We start from the raw sequence: 19,861 nt of genomic DNA on the forward strand, positions 1-19,861 counted from the left end.
TTCACAGCACTTAACTTTTTCCACATTTTGTTATGTTGCAGTCTTATTCCACAATAGATTTAATTCATTATTTTCCTCAAATTTCTACAAACAATACTCCATAATGACAACGTGAAAGAAGTTTGTTTGAAATCTTTGCAAATTTATTAAAAGTAAAAAAAAAAATAAGAAAATAATGTGTATATATAAGCAGGGCTCAAAAATTTCAAGTCCTGAGCTACTAGCCAGGCCTCAAGGGTTACTCACCACCAGTTGCCCCACCCAACCCCTACCCTGCCCCGCCCCTAATTCCACCCCCAAACACGCCCTCATATATTATCTCATGAAATGACACTTAAAATGTTTTATGCAGAATTAAGCAACTTTATCCGTGCCCAACAATGCAGCCTCACCCGTGCTAATCAATGCAGCCTCACCTGTGTCCACCAATGCAGTCTCACTCATGTCCACCAATGCAGCCTCACCTGTGTCCACCAATGCAGCCTCACCCGTGTCCACCAATGCAGCCTCACCCGTGTCCACCAATGCAGCCTGCCCATGTCCACCAATGCAGCCTGCCCGTGTACACCAATGCAGCCTGCCCGTGTACACCAATGCAGCCTGCCCGTGTTCACCAATGCAGCCTGCCCGTGTCCACCAATGCAGCCTGCCCGTGTCCACCAATGCAGCCTGCCCGTGTCCACCAATGCAGCCTGCCAGTGTCCACCAATGCAGCCTGCCCGTGTCCACCAATGCAGCCTGCCCGTGTTCACCAATGCAGCCTGCCTACGTTCAACAATGCAGCCTCACCCGTGTCCACCAATGCAGCCTGCCCGTGTCCACCAATGCAGCCTGCCCGTGTCCACCAATGTAGCCTGCCCATGTCCACCAATGCAGGCTGCCCGTGTTCACCAATGCAGCCTACCTGTGTCCACGATGCTGCCTACCCGTGTCCATCATGCAGGGGAACAGAGGAGAGGAAGCGCATTGCCAGCCGGATGATAAGAGCGTCGAGGGACATCGCTGGAACAGCTTTGATTTCAATTGCCGTGTTCCCGCCGCTTGGTGTCCCGTACAGCCCCGCCCCCTGGCCTTAGAACTTTGATACACGTCACTCGTCCCGGGACTAGACGGGTGCTCTGTCTACCAAATTCTCCGGGACCAGGGGGTGGGGCTGTGTGTGACAGCAAGTGCGGGGAACACTCGGCTATTGAAATGAAAGCCGCTAGTGATGTCCCTCACTCTCTGATCATCCAGCCGGCTCTCTCTTCCCCTCCGCGAGCAATGGGAGAAGGACTCCCATACCACCCGCAGGCCAGCGGTGCTTGTCCCCCCTCACTCCCAGGCAGCCCCCGCTCTCAAAATCCACTTGCAAAATGCGAGCAGGCGAGTGGAATTTTTGAGGGCTGATATAAGTATTCACAGCCTTTGCTCAATACTTTGTTGAAGCTCCTGGCACCAATTACAGCATCAAGTCTTTTTGAGTATGATGCTACAAGCTTGGCACACCTATTTTTGGGCAGTTTCTCCCATTCTTCTTTGCAGGACCTCTCAAGCTCCATCAGGTTGGTTGGGGAGTATCAGTGCACAGCCATTTTCAGATCTCTCCAGAGATGTTCAATTGGGTTCAAGTCTGGGCTCTGGCTGGGCCACTAAAGGATATTCAAACAGTTGTCCTGTAGCCACTCCTTTGTTATCTTGGCTGTGTGCTTAAGGTTGTTGTCATGTTGGAAGATGAACCTTTGCCCCAGTCTGAGGTATAAAGCACTCTGGAGCAAGTTTTCATCAAGGATGTCTCTGTACATTGCTGCATTCATCTTTCCCTCGATCCTGACTAGTCTCCCAGTTCCTGGGCTGAAAAACATCCCCACAGCATGATCCGGCCACCACTATGCTTCATTGTAGGGATAGCATTGGCCAGGTGATGAACGGTGCCTGGTTTCCTCCAGACATGATGCTTGCCATATAGGCCAAAGAGTTCAATCTCTATTTCGTCAGACCTGAGAATTTTGTTTCCTATGGTCTGAGAGTTCTTCAGGTGCCTTTTGGCAAACTGCAGTCGGGCTGTCATGTGCCTTTTACTGAGGAGTGGCTTCCGTCTGGCCACTCTACCATACAGGCCTGATTGGTGCGGTGCTGCAGAGATGGTAGTTTTTCTGGAAGGTTCTCCTTTCCCCACAGAGAAATGCTGGAGCTCTGTCAGAGTGACCATCGGGTTCTTGGTCACATCCCTGACTAAGGCCCTTCTGCCCCAATCACTCAGTTTGGCCAGGCAGCCCACTCTAGGAAGAGTCCTGGTGGTTCCAAACGTTTTCCATGGAGGCCACTGTGCTCATTGGGACCTCCAATGCTGCAGACATTTTTCTGTAGCCTTTCCCAGATCTGTGCTTCGATACAATCCTGTCTCGGAGGTCTACAGACAATTCTTTGGACTTCATGGCTTGGTTTGTGCTCTGACATGCACTGTTACCTGTGGGACCTTAACAAAATGTGGAAAAAGTGAAGCGCTGTGAATACTTTCCGGATGCACTGTATATGTTGTAACATAATATGTTAAAAAAGAATATCTAAAAATCTTGATAAAAACACTAGATTGTGGTTCACTAAAACTATACAAAATACTTGATAGTTTATATTATTCAATATTTAAAGCGGGGGTCCACCTATCTATCGTTTTTTTTTTTTTTAGTTCATTCACAAACTTTTCTTCTCAGCATTACATACTCACATATTGTGTGTAATATGTCCGCCTGTGTCAGATTTCGTCGGAAAGAATAACTTATATTATTCACTGCAGGCGGTTTCCATCTTCATTGTGGGCATTTGAAGCCCACAAGCATTTATTTCCTGGATGTGGTGAATGCTGTGCTCCCAGCATTCACCGCTCATTCCCGCACATGCTCAGTGACATCCTGGGAAGCCTGAGACTAGCTCCCAGGAGTCTGGGAGAGGCTAGAAACACGCCTACTCCCATGGGAGGAGAACCAGGAAGTGCAAAGAAGAATAGAAAAATAAAAGGTAATTACGGCGATTTAAATTTTTTTAAACGGCATGTCAGCATCTAGACAAGGAAGAGAATACATACAGATATTGTTCAAAATTTGGGTGGAACTCCGCTTTAAATGATACTTAAGAGTCTAGGCAAACGGTTAATTACACAGTTGAAATACATGTGTTTACTGTATTACCTGCCAAAGGATTTGTCATTTTGGCAAGCCATTCTTGGCATCAAGAACATTAGATCCACTTGAGCAGTGATTACTTTAGCAGGACTCCAGCCAAAACTTTGTTTAGTATTTCACTCAGTGAAAAAGCATTAGCCCTCGTTCACACTGAAAATAGCTTTGAAATCAACCCGCACGATTTCAAAGCCACATTTCAGTCTGACTTTGGGGGTGACTTGAAAGACATCTGTGTGTGTTCATGTACAGATGTCTATTAAAATCGACCCCTAAGTCACCAAAAGTAGTGCAGGAACTATTTTTGGAAATCGGCGCAGCACCGCACCGATTGGGACGTTCCTATTGCCGGCAATAGGCTCCGATTTGACATGGGATTTCACCTTTCAAATCACATTTCAAATTGTGCCAATGTGAACAGGGGCTTAGAGTCACTTTTCAAATTTTACCCACTAGAGCAGGGGTGTCAAACTCAATTTCATTGTGGGCCGCATCAGCATTATGATTGTCCTCAAAAAGGCCAGTTGTATCTGTAAGATTAGATATCCAGCGCATCCCCTCCCCTTACATTAGATGTCAAGAGCCACCCCACTATCAGAAGTTGAGTCCCCTACTCTCCCTAACATCCCAGTGCACCCCTTTCCTTATGCTGCTGCTGGATGCATTGCTTGAAAGCAAAAAGTATGGGTCTAGAGGTGGACCTGAGGAGGGCAGGAGCTCTCCTGCAGCTGCAGGAGAGGTGTGAGGGCCACAGGAAATGGCCTGGAGGGCCGGATTCGGCCCACAGGCCTTGTGTTTGACACCTGTGCACTAGAGTGATTCCCTGTCCTGTTGATTACACAAGTAATGAAGGGAAACTTCACTTCATACAAAATTAAAAAACAAACAAATGTTCTAAACCTTCCCAACTCCTAAACTGCCTAAAACAAAAAATCTCTGTTCCACTTTAAGGTGATCTTCTCACCAGCTAAAATAAATGTCATACAATGAATAAAGATTTTTAATATATACTTGTCCGCCACCCTACGGGACAATCCTCTGCATCTGGGTGTATCGGATGTCTTGTCTTCACTGTGCAATGTGGTTTTACCTGCTGGCTAATTTCTTACTGTGTGTCCTCTATGTAACATCTGAATCCACAATATGCAGTGCAGCCAAGGATCAGGAATCCAACATAAGTGAGCTGGATGCAGAAGATTCTTCGAGCAGTAGTTCAAGAATGTGAAGAAATGTAGATTGTTGATGTGGGCAGTGGGATAGGTAAATACAGTATTAAAAGTCTTCCTTTACAGGCAGTGATTTTTTTTTCCTACATTTTATTAGATGCCACTTTTACGTAATTCACCTTTGTTTTGTGTTTATATTGTGTAATATTTATGACATACAATGCCTTGAAAAAGTATTCAGACCCCTTGAAACATAATTGTGAAGTGGAAGGAAAATGATAAATGGTTTTCAATTGTTTTTATAAATAAATATCTGAAAAGCATGACCCTCAGGGGCGTACCTAGGGCATTTGGCACCCTGGGTGGATCCTATAACTGGCACCCCACCGACAAAATTGCAGCGTGCAAAGCAACATGTTCTGTGAAGCCCTCAGGGATTTGTTAGAGAACCTTAGTAAACAAAAAGCATCATGAAGGCCAAGGAACACACTAGACAGGTCAGGGATGAAATTGCTGGGAAGTTTAAAGCAGGGTTAGGTTATAAAAAAATATCCCAAGCTTTGAACATCTCACGGAGAACTGTTCAATTCATCATTCGAAAATGGAAAGAGTATGGCACAACTGCAAACCTACCAAGACATGGCCATCCACCTAAACTGACAGGCCGGGCAAGGAGAGCATTAATCAGAGAAGCAGCCAAGAGGCCCATGGTAACTCTGGAGGAGCTGCAGAGGTCCACAGCTCAGGTGGGAGAATCTGTCCACAGGACAACTATTAGTCTTTCACTCCACAAATCTGGCCTTTATGGAAGAGTGACAAGAAGAAAGCCATTGTTGAAAGACATCCATAAGAAGTCCAGTTTGCAGTTTGCGAGAAGCCATGTGGAAGAAAGTGCTCTGTTTAGATGGGACCAAAATTGAACTTTTTGTCCTAAAATCAAAACAATATGTGTAGCGGAAAACTAACACTGCACATCACCCTGAACACACCATCCCCACCGTGAAACATGGTGGTGGCAGCATCATGTTGTGGGGACGCTTTTCTTCAGCAGGGACAGGGAAGCTGGTCAGGGTGGATGGGAAGATGGATGGAGCCAAATACAGGGCAATCTTAAAAGAAAACCTGTTAGAGTCTGCAAAAGACTTGAAGCTGGGATGGAGGTTCACCTTCCAGCAGGACAACGACCCTAAACATACAGCCAGAGCTACAGTGGAATGGTTTAGCTCAAAGCATATTCATGTGTTATACACATGCACGCCACACTTTTTAGGTATTTGTAAAAAAAATTGAAAACCATTTATCATTTTCCTTCCAATTCACAATTATGTGCCACTTTGTTGGTCTATCTCATAAAATTCCAATAAAATACATTTACATTTTTAGTTGTAACATGACAAAATGTGCAAAATTTCAAGGGGTATGCATAATTTTTCAAGGTACTGTATGTGTATCATATGCATAGTGCCAGCTACAATGACAAACAACCTTATGCTCTTTATCTACAGTTTCCTCTGATCAAGATAGTGGCCACTTCCAATCACATTAAACAAAAATAGAACGTGGTTTAATATTTCATAAGCTGTGCTTCGGTTATTGATGTCTGCTAGTTTTTTTTTACACTGGATTCCTGTCCACATCACGTAAACATTTGTTCAAAATAATTCTGATACAGTAAATATAATCACATTATGATGTAATAGTACGTTTTCTGAAATAAAAAATAGGTAAAGTTTTTTTAAAAACTGAGCACTGCAGTATTTTTTTACCAAATGATCCAGATCTAATTATTATAGGCACTTGGTAAATTAAAGAGGAATTAAATGTAAAAAACAAAATGTTTGTCAGGCAGGATTTTTTGCTGGAATTGCTGGATTGTTGCTCTGCTTGGTGACTGCCCCCTACTTGAGAATCTGCCCCAGCTTGCTGCTGAATTGCTTCTTGATTCATTTTCCTGAATCACTGAATGGATTTCTATTTGCTGTACAGGTACACCACACTGCAACCACTGCAATTTCCTGCCTTCAAATATCTGCGCAGTCTCTATCCGTGCACATCGTCACAAGGCTACAAAACCAACCCACACCTGCACTGACCTCAAAAGCCTAATTTTACTGCCTCATCTGGAAGCAACTCCACTTGGCCTGAACCTTCCAAGGCTGGTCAGATCAGCGCACCTGAACACTCCTAACACTAATAATACCAGACTTTATTTCAGAAAAAAGGTTGGACTCTCTGTGCCTAACAGAAACCTGGCATAGACAACCGATGGTCTCCTTTTTGAAGCAACCTATCCCTCTGGGGTAAGGGTTGTTTGACCTCCCATGTCTATCAAGCAGATGAGGAGGAAACAGGGTTATTTACAGTTTGCTCTAACACTAATGCACTGTTAACACCTCTCTCACTTCTTTTAAATTCCCTGTTTTCAATTTCTCTGTTCCCTATTCTTCTATTATTCTTACTGTGTATAAAAAAATTTGCGCCAACTCCTACAAAGTAGAGCAGCCAACACAACAACCTGACCCGTGTAAATATGTGAAGAAATAAATAAAGTGTGGCGCTAAAAGTGATGTCATTTAGAAATAGTGATAGCAATATTGCATAAATAAAAGTGCACAATCCTGAGGTGTGTACAGAAAATAATGATCTTGATATTGTGAGGTGACTGCGGAGATGATAACCTCCACAAATGTATGTCAAATACACCAGTGGTGATCCAAAAACGTGTATAGGGAGATATTAACCACCCCACCCAAACTCTCTCATAAACAAATTCAACAATGGTGAGATTACTTGTGCAGTGATATAACCACATCCATATGCCAAGTAAGTGAAAAGAATGGACTGGTATTCAATATCTCAGCATTGGATGAGACAACTCAGGTAAATACTTGAAGATTCAACTACAAGATATAAACATCAAAAGAAAAAACATAAAAGGTATGAAATATTTAGAAATAACACAGTGATAACCCTACAAATAGACCAAAGTATAGGATCAAAAGTCCATCAGGGTGGTAAATACAAAGATATAGAAATATTATTCTTACTGTTTACTGAACACCCAAGTCTTGTGAAGCCTTCTTAGGTGAGTCTGCATATCTTCTTTCATTTACATGCCTCAAGAGAATTCTTATCAATGGGGACTTCAAAATACACATTGACTCCAATTAGCTTTCGCTGAAGTAATTAGTCTATGGGTTTACTTACTTTTTCCTCTAACACTGTGAATGTTTAATGGGCGTGTTCAATAAAGAAATGAAAAATTTGAATGGTTTGTGTTATCAGCTTAAGAACATTGTCTTTGTCTATTGTTGAGACTTATGCCGCGTACACACAAGCAGAATGACCGACAGAAAAAGTCAGACGGAAGCTTTTCATCGTCTATTCCGATCGTGTGTATGCCTCATCGGCCTTTTTTTTCGAAAATTCTGACGAACCTAGAAATGGAACATGTTCTAAGTATTTCCGACGGAGCCAATTCCCTATCGAGAAACCCGCTCGTCTGTATGCTGTTCCGACGGACCAAAAAGGACGCATGCTCTGAAGCAAGTACGAGGCGGAAGCTATTGGCTACTGGCTACTGCACTTCCTTTTTCTAGGCTCATCGTACGTGTTGTACGTCACCGCGTTCTGGATGGTCAGACTTTTGACCATGTGTAGGCAAGACAGCTTGAGCAGAATTCCGTCGGAGAAACCTTCGGAGTTTATTCCGACGGCAAAACCGGTCGTGTGTACAGGGCATTAGATGAGGATCAGATCACATTTTATGGCAAATTACTGTAGAAAACCAGTTCAATCCAAGGGCTTTACATATTTTTTCTTGCCATTGTACGTTTGAAGTTTATTGCACAGTTAGTACTTTGACCTTTCAAATGATTTTTGTTGAAGGAGCCCTCTCAAAAACAGTGGCTGCATCCAATGTTTGGGTTTTTTGACAGCTGGCAGTGCAGTATGCCAAAATACATTAGCCGCAGCAGAAGATTCATTTATTTACACTTTATGGCCAGGATTACTTTTTAGAATTTACATGTTTCCACTTGGTCAGCTGTTAAGATCACATGGCCTCAATTATTATATACTGAACGAGATTCTATTTGGGCTGTTTTTTCTTCTTTTTAACTGCAGCATAAAAACTACCCAAGTGATTGTATTATGCCGCGTACACACAAGTGGACTTTCCTTCAGAGCGGACACACCAAAGTCCGATCGTTTAGAACGCAATGACGTACGACGGGACTAGAAAAAGGAAGTTCAATAGCCAGTAGCCAATAGTTGCCCTTGCGTCGTTTTTGGTCTGTCGGACTAGCATACAGACGAACGGTTTTCTCGATAGGGGTTGAGTGCGTCGGAAAGATTTGAAACATGTTCTATTTCTAGGTCCAACAGAATTTTCGAAAGAAGAGGTCCGATGAAGCCCACACACGATTGGAATGCCAGACGGAATGATTACATCGGACCTTTTCTGCCGGAAAGTCCGCTCGTGTGTACATTACCCTTATCCTGGAGTCTTTGCACTGGCTACCTGTCAGGTTTCGCATTGAATTTAAAATCCTCATGGTGGCCCATTGAGCTCTGCACAACATGACACCCCATAATCTATCTGAACTGTTATCACCCTACTCCCCCACCTTGTAACCTTAACTTCTGTGTGCCCCTAAAACCCAACTACCCTCTATGGGAGGCAAGGCTTTCTCCTGTTATGCCTCAGAACTTTGAGATTCTCTCCCAAAAAACACCAGGGAGTCACCTTATTTAAAATCTCAAAAACTCAAAACAAAATTAAAAACTTTCATCTATAGACAAGACTAACTGTTCCTTTTCTTGTGTATTATTTATTTATTTATTTTTGTAAGGTACTTAGAGAAGGTCCCTTTTAAAAGCCCTATAGAAAATACACTATTATCATCTCATAGGAAGTGTGGTGAATTCATCTCCAACAGAGACACAGACAGGCATTAAAACCTCATAGAGACTCCACACAGAACAGGAGCAAATTCTCATGAGATTTGGGATCCTTTCCTTTCCCATAAACCCAAGAACACTCAGTGACATTACCCTCACTTGGCAAATACACCAGAAGTCAGGATCTAAGTTTTTTTTCTCCCTAAGTTCTTAGATGGGGTAGTGGCTACCAAATGGGGATTAGTTGTACCAAACTGCAAAGTCCAGTTTTAGGTTGTAATTTAATTTTATTTATGATTTAGACTGCCTGGCATATAAACGTATTCAAGAACAGCACCACAGATATACATAGAATATGCAAACTGTATCTTTATTGCTTTAATAAAACCAGTTAGAATCACAAGCAAAATTATTACCCAATTCCTATGCAAAGAGCTACAAACAATGTACAGCTAGTAGTTTTTGGAATATGGCTTAGGAACCACTGCTCTAAATTACATGGTATCATCAATATCACACACTAGCTACTTTTCTATAGACAGTACTAGAGACACACTTTCTGACAATATTTGATATTTACCGCATTTCCCTGCAAAATACCTACAGGATTGTCATTCTTTTTTTTTCCCTTTTTCACTTACCATCTGTCTTTTATTCTCTATTAAATTGGAGCCAATGATTCCAAGTATGGATCCAAATCCAAGCTAAAGGAAGAAAAGCAGAAACTTATAATATATTGGTAAAATCGTATGAAAACAAAGGCACCTAAGTAGTGTACAAACTTGCTTCCTCTAAGATTTGGGATTTAGCAATGAATCAGTGAAAAGAGCCAATCCATCCAAAACTGCAATTACAGTGTTTGGTAGGTGCTAGAAATTGAAAGCAGCTAACACTTCTTTGAGGAATCTAAGAGCTTATGTTCATGGCTGTTTTACTGAATTTGACATGCATTTGGATTGCATGTCAAACAAATGCATGCACTTGTGCTTGAATAGCGGCGTTTGATAAAAACATATCAGCATGCGCCCTTAAAGGTAATATCTCTTCTCATAAAAAGATCAGATCCAACAGTAATGAAAAAATATTTGAGTTCAAGATGGCCCCTCCCTGTGCCATCTTTGGACCACTATTTAGAGGAAGTGTAGGAATAAACACTGTAGTCTATCTGCCACTCATGGATACATGAACGGGGAACCATTTTGAACCCAAAAGGGGTAAATATTTTTTTATTACTATTGGATCTGGTCTTTTTATGTCCACATTATTGGTGTTATTGATTACCTTAAGGTATTTTGTAGCTATATTTGATTTAGATTTTTTGTAGGGGACTTTAAAATGAAGCCAGGTCATTTCTTTTTGAGCTACTCCATCAGTATCAAATTCTTTATCCAAGCACACTTGATTAAATACCAGGTAGGCTTTATAACCCTCCTTCTCCCCTTTGTATTTATTAGGGGATGGGCAGTTAGTTTGAGTAACTTAGATACGGGGCTAATAATATATATATATATATATATATATATATATATATATATATATATATATATATATATATATATATATATATTTTATTCTATGTGTGTGTGTGTGTGTGTGTGTGTGTGTGGTGTGTGGTGTGTGGTGTGTGTGTGTGTTTTATGTTGCATAGTAATTGTATGGTGCTATTTTTATTTAGGTGGCTCTTCCCTCTGCACTCCCTTGCTTTCCACCTCACTATTTTTGTTTCTTTGAGTCTCTGGAGTATCCATCCTTGGCCTGGATTAAGATGCAACAAGATTTTAATGTTATATCCTCAATCTAATGTGATTATATGATTGGTGGCATGGTATGTTTCAATTTGTAATATCAAAATGTACATTTTGATTGATGTTTCTATACTCGTCTAGCCCAAAAAGGTCTCCTGAAGGTCTGACATATCGCAAACTATGTCAGGGCCAATAGGATCTCCTCTTTCATCCCTCACAGCCATTATATTATTCTTTTTGTGAATGATTATTTCTGATGTACCGTATGTATGAAAATAATACCACTATATAATGGGATATTAATCTGTGAAATGTGAGATCCTTTTTAGAGAATTAGCAAGTGGATACGCCTTACTTTTATGGTTTCAAGCAGTTTTGTACTTAATAAAATGTAATATTTCTTAACAGTATTGGTGTTTCTAATGTTATTCCTGAGAGTCTAAGCACCAAAAGAATCTCATTTTTTCTCCTCTTCACATTTTCTTTTTGATTATGTATGCTCATTTAGGACACTTGCTATATGTAAGATGTAGAAACCTGGCATGAGACCTAACATGCAATATTCATCCACATATACATCATCCCAGCAAATCCAGAAATTCAGTTCAGAATTAGAGGTCGACCGATATGGGTTTTTCTCTGGCCGATGCCGATATTTAGAAATCGCGGTGGCCGATGGCCGATATGTGATACCGATTTTTTTGGGCCGATATATTAAGCCGATTTTTTTTTTTTTTCCCTTCATCTCATAAAATCTAACAGTTAGACCCCTTTCACACTGGGGTGTTTTTCAGGCGCTTTTGGGCTAAAAATAGCTCCTGTAAAGTGCCTGTAAAACGGCTCCCCTGCAGTCTCAGTGTGAGATCCCGAGTGCTTTCACACTGAGGCGATGCGCTGGCAGGATGTTAAAAAAAAGTCCTGCAAACGGCATCTTTGGAGCGATGTATACCGCTCCTCCACCACTCCTGCCCATTGAAATGAATGCGCACCGCTGCTGAAGCGCCTGCAAAGCGTTTCGGCAGCGGCGCATTTAACCCCTTCTTCGGCTGCTAGCTGGGTTATAAGCGCCCTGCTAGCAGCCGAATAGCGCCGCTAAAATGACGGTAAAGCGCCGCTAAAACTAGCAGCGTTTTACCGTCAACGCATGCCTGCTCCAGTGTGAAAGCAACCTTAAATGATACAGAAAATTCTTTACATTTAAATATTTATTAAACAAAACAAACCTCCAATCAGTTCACTTGTATGTAGAATTTAGATTAAAAAAAACTAAAAAAAAAACTATATCTTAAATATTAAATACACAAAAACAGGTAATCAAAACTTTTGGATAAAAAAAATGGGCTAACTTTACTGCTTAGTTTTTTTTTAATTTATTAGTGTATTTTTTCAAAAAATATTGCGTTTGAAAGACCGCTGCGCAAATACCGTGTGACATAAAATATTGCAACAACCGCTATTTTATTCCCTAGGGTCTCTGCTAAAAAAATATATATATATAATGTTTGGGGGTTCTAAGTGATTTTCTAGCAGAAAATACAGGATTTTTACTTGTAAACAACAAATGTCAGAAAAGATTTAGTCTTTAAATGGTTAAACTGAGAGCTTCTACACACAGAGCTCAGTTCATTCATAAGTGTAAACATTGTATCCTTCAGGTTCTTTTTATCAGATTTGGCAGGCTGCCCAGAGGAGGGGAGAAGTCTCTTCACAGAAGTTTTCAGGCAACTTGTATTGACACTGATATCGGCCTTTTTTATCAGCACAATCGGCTTATGTCGATTAAGTAAAAAACACCAAATATCGGCCGATATATCGGTTGACCTCTATTCAGAATACTTTCACATAAGGTTGGCTTTACTAGCCAATTTTACCAAACCACTGTATGGAGAAGCAGAACCAGGAAGCACAGCTCCTAGCAGAGTCTTAGCTGCTATGCTTATGCTGGGGGTCGGAGAAGATTCCGTTTCAGAATGTTCACATTAGAAAATGAAGCTTCCCTGCCAAAGTTCTATTTTAGGACATGATGACAACTGTATAGCCACATGTAAACAAGTTACTATAATACAGTTAATAGCATCAATATAGTTAGAAACAGATATCATTTAAAGATTACAGACTTTATTTATAATGTAAATAATTTAGACATGCAGTAAAGTATAATTAGTGGCCTTTTAAGACCACCTTTACTAAGAGAAATAGCTATTATATCAGAATTCATACAATGTATAAATATTTAAAATATATCCAAATGAAAAATGATCTTGTATTTGAACTTACAATTACACCCGGATAGTAGCCTCCTACCGTGACATTTTCTGTTCTAGTGGTTGCTGCCAGACCCACCGTTAAAATTAAGGTGGAGACTATAAAAAGGGTCACAGTGACAAATATGGAATTTCGCCTTCTTCGGTTAAAGGAACCTGTAAAGAAAATCAAACAAATGAACTTAATTCTATATACTGTATATACTGTATTTTCAGGTGTAGAAGACGACCTTTTACACTTAAAAAAAATGGGCAAAAAGTGGGGGTCATCTTATACGCCAGGTATCAAATGCAGTCGGCTGTATGTCAGCCCGCCGGATGTGCGGTAATACTGTATGTAGCTTCGGCTACATACAGTATACACCGCTGAGCAAATCCCGGCGAGCGATGTATTCCAATAATGAATACAGAGCCTGCTCAGATTGGAGTAACAACCTCTGCCAATCTGTGCAGGCTACATACAGTACAGATTGGCTTTGAGAGTCAGAGAGGCGCGGGCTGATGATGTTACAGCCTCTGCCAATCTGAGCAGGCTTTGTATTTATTAATGGAATATATCGCTTGCCATGACTGGTTTAGTGCGGTATGGCTCCAACTTCCATTAGGAAGAAGGAAATATAGGTAATATGAAGCCTCAGAAGGGGGGTCGTCCTATACAGTGAGTATAGGCAAAAATTGTAGAAATACAGTAGAATTAGGGGGTCATCTTATACGCCTGGTCGCCTTATACACCGGAAAATACGGTACATACTACATGCATCTGTGCATTTGTGTAGCTTAGAAAACTACTAAAAGCAGAAATCTGATTACAAGGCTGACTGTTGCGATATGCCCAGCTCCCCATGGCCCAACTTTACAATCATAGCAATTGTAATGCCCACAGAGTTGCTCTAACTGGATACTGAGTGACAGAGTGTGGGATGTAGATCAAGGAAAGGCATTTTTTTCATCCCCAGCCACAGCCCAGGTTGTGCATATGGGGATTACATTTTTCTCTTTATATATAGTAAAACCCAGATATGTAACACCACTCATTATCCAAAGCATGCATCATGAGTTCTGTTGAATAGCCCAAGCTTGTGTACCGAGTAGGTCTCTCATTTTGATCCTCGTATATGGCTGGCTTTAGTGTGAGTTCTTATCTTGACTGCTGGCCAGTAACTCTCCTGATCCAGCAATTAGCTTCCTTGCACAGATTTACACAAGAAAGTTCTATTTTTCAGTCCATTCAAGGTTCTCATTTTAACTGAAGTTCTTTCCATTGAAAAAACTGGAGTACTGCCAGGGTTGGAGGTATTAGACTCACAAGCGCTTATGACCATTTAATGTTAGATGGTCACTAGTTTGGCTTGGTTGTGTTGTTGCTGTTTGATGCTTCTAAGGTACACAGATCTATTTACTGGAAGTGACACCTTTGGATATTCAAGGTACATATGTGGTTGGCTACTTGTGATTGTGAGGAATTTTGTGGACATTTTTGGTCACAGATTGCTCCAGTCGAGATTGATCGCACATTGCCATGTGTATGGACGATTAACACAGATTATGTTTATGTACAACAGGTATGAATGCACTTTATAATTGGTCACAGATTATTACATATATTATCAATAATTGTGTTTTCTTCATGTATATTGTACATATGTTATTCACTAAAAAAATGGTTAATTATCTTGGATGCAATTTTATGTTTATTAAGCACGTTTAGTGCTGCACATTTTTAGGACCAGTTCACACCACATAAACACAGTCCAGATGCATTCCAGATGTGTTTCTGCATGCGCATTTTTGTTGAGTTTTTGATGCGTTCCAGTGCAAGTTGTTGCATTTTCAATGCATTCCAGTGTGTTTTCCCCTCTTGTTTTTTTTTTAAGGTTTTCTGGAGGGTGTTTTCTGTTATGTGTTCCTATGCATTTTTGATGCATTCCAGTGTGTTTTTAATGCATTTTGCTGCATTCTAGTGCAGTTCCTTGCAGAGAAAAGGCAGTATGTTCTACTTTTGTTGACTGTACTGGAACGCACTGCAATGGTGTGAACTTTGCATTGCAATTCTGATGCAGAAAAAAACCACACTGGACCGAATGTGGTGTGAACCAGGCCTTTGTTTTATATGTGTGGGTTATGCACATCAGCAGAGTGTTACCTTGTTTACTGTTCACTTGCAGAGTGAATGGCATGTTTGCCATTAGTAAATTAACCCTAGTACCTCTTTAAAGCTTGAAGTGGTATTAAACCCAAGAGCAAACATTAATTATATCACACCTTACCAATTCTTACATGGGATGGCAGCATTCATTTTCTTTTTTAGACTTTCTTTCTTTTATTTTCATCTGGTGATCCTGCCAGTAAGTCTGACGTGAGACAAATCATTTAACACTAGCAGGGGTACTTATAGTGATCAGCATTTATTTATTTATATAAAACTTTTATCCCAAAAGGAAAAAAAAAATGTTTATAACTGATTATAAAAAGTGGAGTTTGGCTTTGATTTGTTAGTGTGTTTAAATCTGCTAGTACACCTAACACTCCCCTCCCCCAGTCTGACAATGCTGTTGTCCAAAGGTGCCCCCTGTGCTCCTTCATCTAGTATGGGGCACCAATACAGGAGGTGTGTTACTGGCCAGATCACCAGGTAAAAACAGAGGGAAAAAAGTCTAAAGCACACAATCAGATTTTCCGATGGGAAATGTGTGATGAAAGGCTGTTGGCGGAAAATCAGACAGTTTGTATGCTCCATCGGACAATTGTTGTTGGATTTTCCACAGACAAATGTTGGATAGCAGGCTTTAAAATTTTACGCGGACAGCGGTCTGTTGTCAGATTTTCCGAACGTGTGTACACAAGTCCGTCGGACAAAAGTCCAAAGTACAAACACGCATGCTCTGAAGCAAGGACGAGCTGGAAGCGGTCGGTCTTGTAAACTAGCGTTCGTAATGGAGAATTAACCTTCCTGACGTGGCAAATTATGAAATCTCGAAATGCAGCGGACATTCTCTTCTTCTTTAATGGGATAATAATGAAGCTGCTTTGCTGGTGATACTGATGGATTTATTGCAAACAAATTTTCAAAGGCTTTTTTTTTCTAGTGATATCAAGAATAATATTATTATGCTTGTTTTTTTGTTTTTTTGTTTTTGGTGCAAGTTACCACAACACCATTATCCTGTAGTTTTTAAGATCAAAGATACAACTATGTTGGTGTTCCTTGTCAATTTTACATTGTATTTTTTTAAATGTAACTGCCTACTCCCAAATTGTCATTTGAAGTAAAACACATAGCCAAGTATTATTCTCTACAATTTTTTTACTGTGCATTAAAAAAAGAAAACAAATAAAATTAGACATGCTATCTGCCAATAGAACTTAACCAAAAAGTGCATTCTTTGCATCCAAAAATATAGAAAATATACCAAATCAAATCATTATTCAACCAAAAAATAATATAAAAGCCTCATGCATGTGTCCTGCTTCTTAATATAGGGGGGCAGCAATGCCAATAGTTAGTGAAAGCAGGGGTCAGTCATCCAGAGATAATTCCGAAAATCATCCGGATTATTCTCCTGGAGCTCCCGCAGCAATGGCATATGACAAAATTGGTCACGATTAATAAAGCAACCAATTTTGGGCCAAGAAATCCACCTCCACCTGTTCCTGGCCTGAACTTGGGTCAAAGCAATAACTCCAAGGCAAATAATAAATAACACGTTATCTCCGCAACATGGCTGGTTGACGATCGGCCGTTCAGAAACTAAATGAAAAGCGCAAAATGAAAAGCGCAAAATGAAAATCACAAATCAACACTCACCAAACTTCTACTAACACGAAATTCGCAGAAGGAGCCCAAAGGGTGGCGCTAAAGAGCTGAAAAAACACGTAGTACGTCAGTACGTTCGTGTTTGTTGGCCGACAATTCCTTGCCGTTTGTATGCAAGACAAAATCCAGGCACACGCCTTCGGACAAAAGTCTGAGGTCTTGTCTGCGGAAAATCCAATCGTGTGTACAAGGCTTAACAAAAGAAAACTGGAGCAGCCACCACATCTAATGGGTTGTTTACCGCTAACATGCCATGGCTTCCGAAGTCCATAAAAGAGTACTGAAGCTTTTATAACTAAATATGGATATCCAACAAAGCTCAGATCTAAAGAACAGCAAAAAAAACTTATATTTTCAGCTTCTCAATGTTTCTCTTCATGTGTCCACTATAAGGAGAACACAACACATGAATGGTGTTCACTAAAGCAGTGGTTTTCAACCTCAGTTCTCAAGTACCCCCAACAGGCCATGTTTTGGGAATTTCTCTTAGATAAAATAGCTGTCCAAAATACCAAGCCATTGACTCTGCTTTAAAGCACCTGTGCAAGATAAAGGAAAACCTGCAAACATGGCCTGTTGGGGGTACTTGAGGACTGAGGTTGAGAACCACTGAACTAAAGGATACACCAAGAATACCACAACATTGCCACACAAGACATGTCATTACCATACCTGAGAGTTTGCAATCCAAAACCATATGACATTTGCACGAAGATTTTCATTACCATACATACCCAGTAAAATAACCTGTTCATTTTGATCTCCCTCTGTGAGGATGTATGATCTAAGCACCCTGTGCGCTCCAAATATCATCACTGCAACCTAATAACACTGTGTTATGAAGCACTGCATGTAATACAGAGAAATGAGGCACTGCGTGTAATAAAGGCATTAGGCAATGCATATAAATGAGAGACATGGAGCACTGCATAAAGAGGGATGAAACGCTGCGTGTAATGGAGAGGCATGATTCACTTGACTGGGGTGCGGAGGCTGGGTAATTAGTGCGTTGGAGTCCAGATCTCATTGAAGACATGGATACAAAGACGTGAGTTATATGTGTTGGGGTAGATGTCACTGATCTCTTTTGTACTGTACATCATATTTGTGCAAAAACTTAACTGATTGCTATGGGCAACAAGAGTATTTTTCATTTCGGACACCTTTAATGGTTTAAAAATTATATAATGAATACCTAAACATGTATTCAATTTTCCCATAAAAATTAAACACGGCTAATGTATCAAATACGAATGTAATGTATTAGAGCTTTTATGCCAGCATAAAATCTGGCACAAATATACATTTCTACATTTAGTTAATCACTAAGTCATCGAAAATACTTGCTATACATTCAGTTTATAATAGTGATGATTAATTTTAATTTATCATCAGTTTAAAGTGCACACTGTCTGAGTTCAGCAAAACAAAATATATTTTAAACCAAGTATTTGAAGGTGCTGATTTAACAAAATACTTAAGTGTTTCTATATGTCTATGCATAAATATAAATTGGGCAAACCACAAGGAATTCTATAAGTAAACTGTGCCCAAATATTGATCAATTAGATATAGAATTCAATAAAAACATAGTGCTAGGCACATCCTCACCTGCCCATGGTTTACAAAGAATGTAATGTGGAGACTAAGTCGCAGCCTTACAAACATGGGATACCAGGGCTTGATGACAGAAGGCCCTGGACGTGCCCACGGAGGCTGAGCAGTGGTAGGAAAAGGAGGTTCCTTATGTTCTAATGGCATAGGCCTGTAGGACAGTATGTCAAATCTTGTTAAACATAGTGGTAGGAGAAACCCCCAGAACTTTGTAGGAACCCTTTCTAGAAATTAAAAGAGAATGTCTTCCAGAAGGAATAAGTGACATAATCCAATCATTTTCGGATTTTCAAAACAGAGCTGCTTTCCCAAAGATGCACTATAAACAGTAAGGCACTTATACACATCTGCCATGACCCCGTACAATAGTGCAAGATTCACATATCGCAAGGTGCTGGAAGATTGCTTCTTCATGCAGGTACCCCAGGGCCGGACTGGCCTACCGGGATATCGGGACATTTCCCAGTAGGCTGCCTGCCCTTGGGCTGCTCTGAGCTGAGCTGTGGCTGCAGCGCTCCCCTCCCCCTCCCTCCTCCTCCCCCTCCTCTTGTCTACGTGTCACACACACAGCGGGAGACCTCTGTGTCACGGAGCTCAGTCTGCAATGTTTGGCCGCGCTGTGACAAAAGTCCTGCCCTCCTCCTAGACCAGCTTGTGTAATAGACGCAGTGTTCTGTCTATCACATGAGCTGGTCTAAGAGAAGGGGGGGGCTTTTGTCACAGCGTGGCCGAACATTTCAGACTGAGCTCTGTGACACAGCGGGAGATGCCCGCTGTGCATAATCCAGGCACTGACTGGTGAGGCTGCATGGACGGGCAGTCAGTGTAGTGAGGCTACATTGATGGGCACAATAAGGCTGCATTGATGGGCACAGTAAAGCTGCTATGATGGGCACAGTGAGGCTGCAATGATGGGCACAGTGAGGCTGCAATGATGGGCACAGTGAGGCTGCAATGATGGACAAAGTAAGGTTGCAATGATGGGCACAGTGAGGCTGCAATGGTGGGCACAGTGAGGCTGCAATGATGGGCACAGTGAGGCTGCAATGGTGGGCACAGTGAGGCTGCAATGGTGGGCACAGTGAGGCTGCACTGATGGGCACAGTGAGGCTGCATTGATGGGCACAGTGAGGCTGCAATGATGGGCACAGTGAAGCTGCAACGATGGGCACAGTGAGGCTGCATTGATAGGCAGTGA

At 41.1% G+C, this 19,861-nt stretch overlaps 1 protein-coding gene across 3 annotated transcripts in view; it reads right to left on the minus strand.

The window, feature by feature from the left end:
- The window catches only part of TMEM255A (transmembrane protein 255A), a 212,514-nt gene that overhangs the window by 120,137 nt on the left and 72,516 nt on the right, over positions 1–19,861 (minus strand). For all 3 annotated transcript variants that reach the window (XM_073599440.1, XM_073599438.1, XM_073599439.1), the window contains exons 2-3: positions 13,249–13,391; positions 9,868–9,930 (exon numbers count right to left, since the gene is read on the minus strand). In XM_073599440.1, coding sequence (XP_073455541.1) covers positions 9,868–9,930; positions 13,249–13,391 — 206 coding nt within the window. The remainder of the gene's footprint in view (positions 1–9,867; positions 9,931–13,248; positions 13,392–19,861) is intronic.

Source organism: Aquarana catesbeiana, linkage group LG09 (assembly GCF_042186555.1).
Source record: "Aquarana catesbeiana isolate 2022-GZ linkage group LG09, ASM4218655v1, whole genome shotgun sequence".
Taxonomy (NCBI): domain Eukaryota; kingdom Metazoa; phylum Chordata; class Amphibia; order Anura; family Ranidae; genus Aquarana; species Aquarana catesbeiana.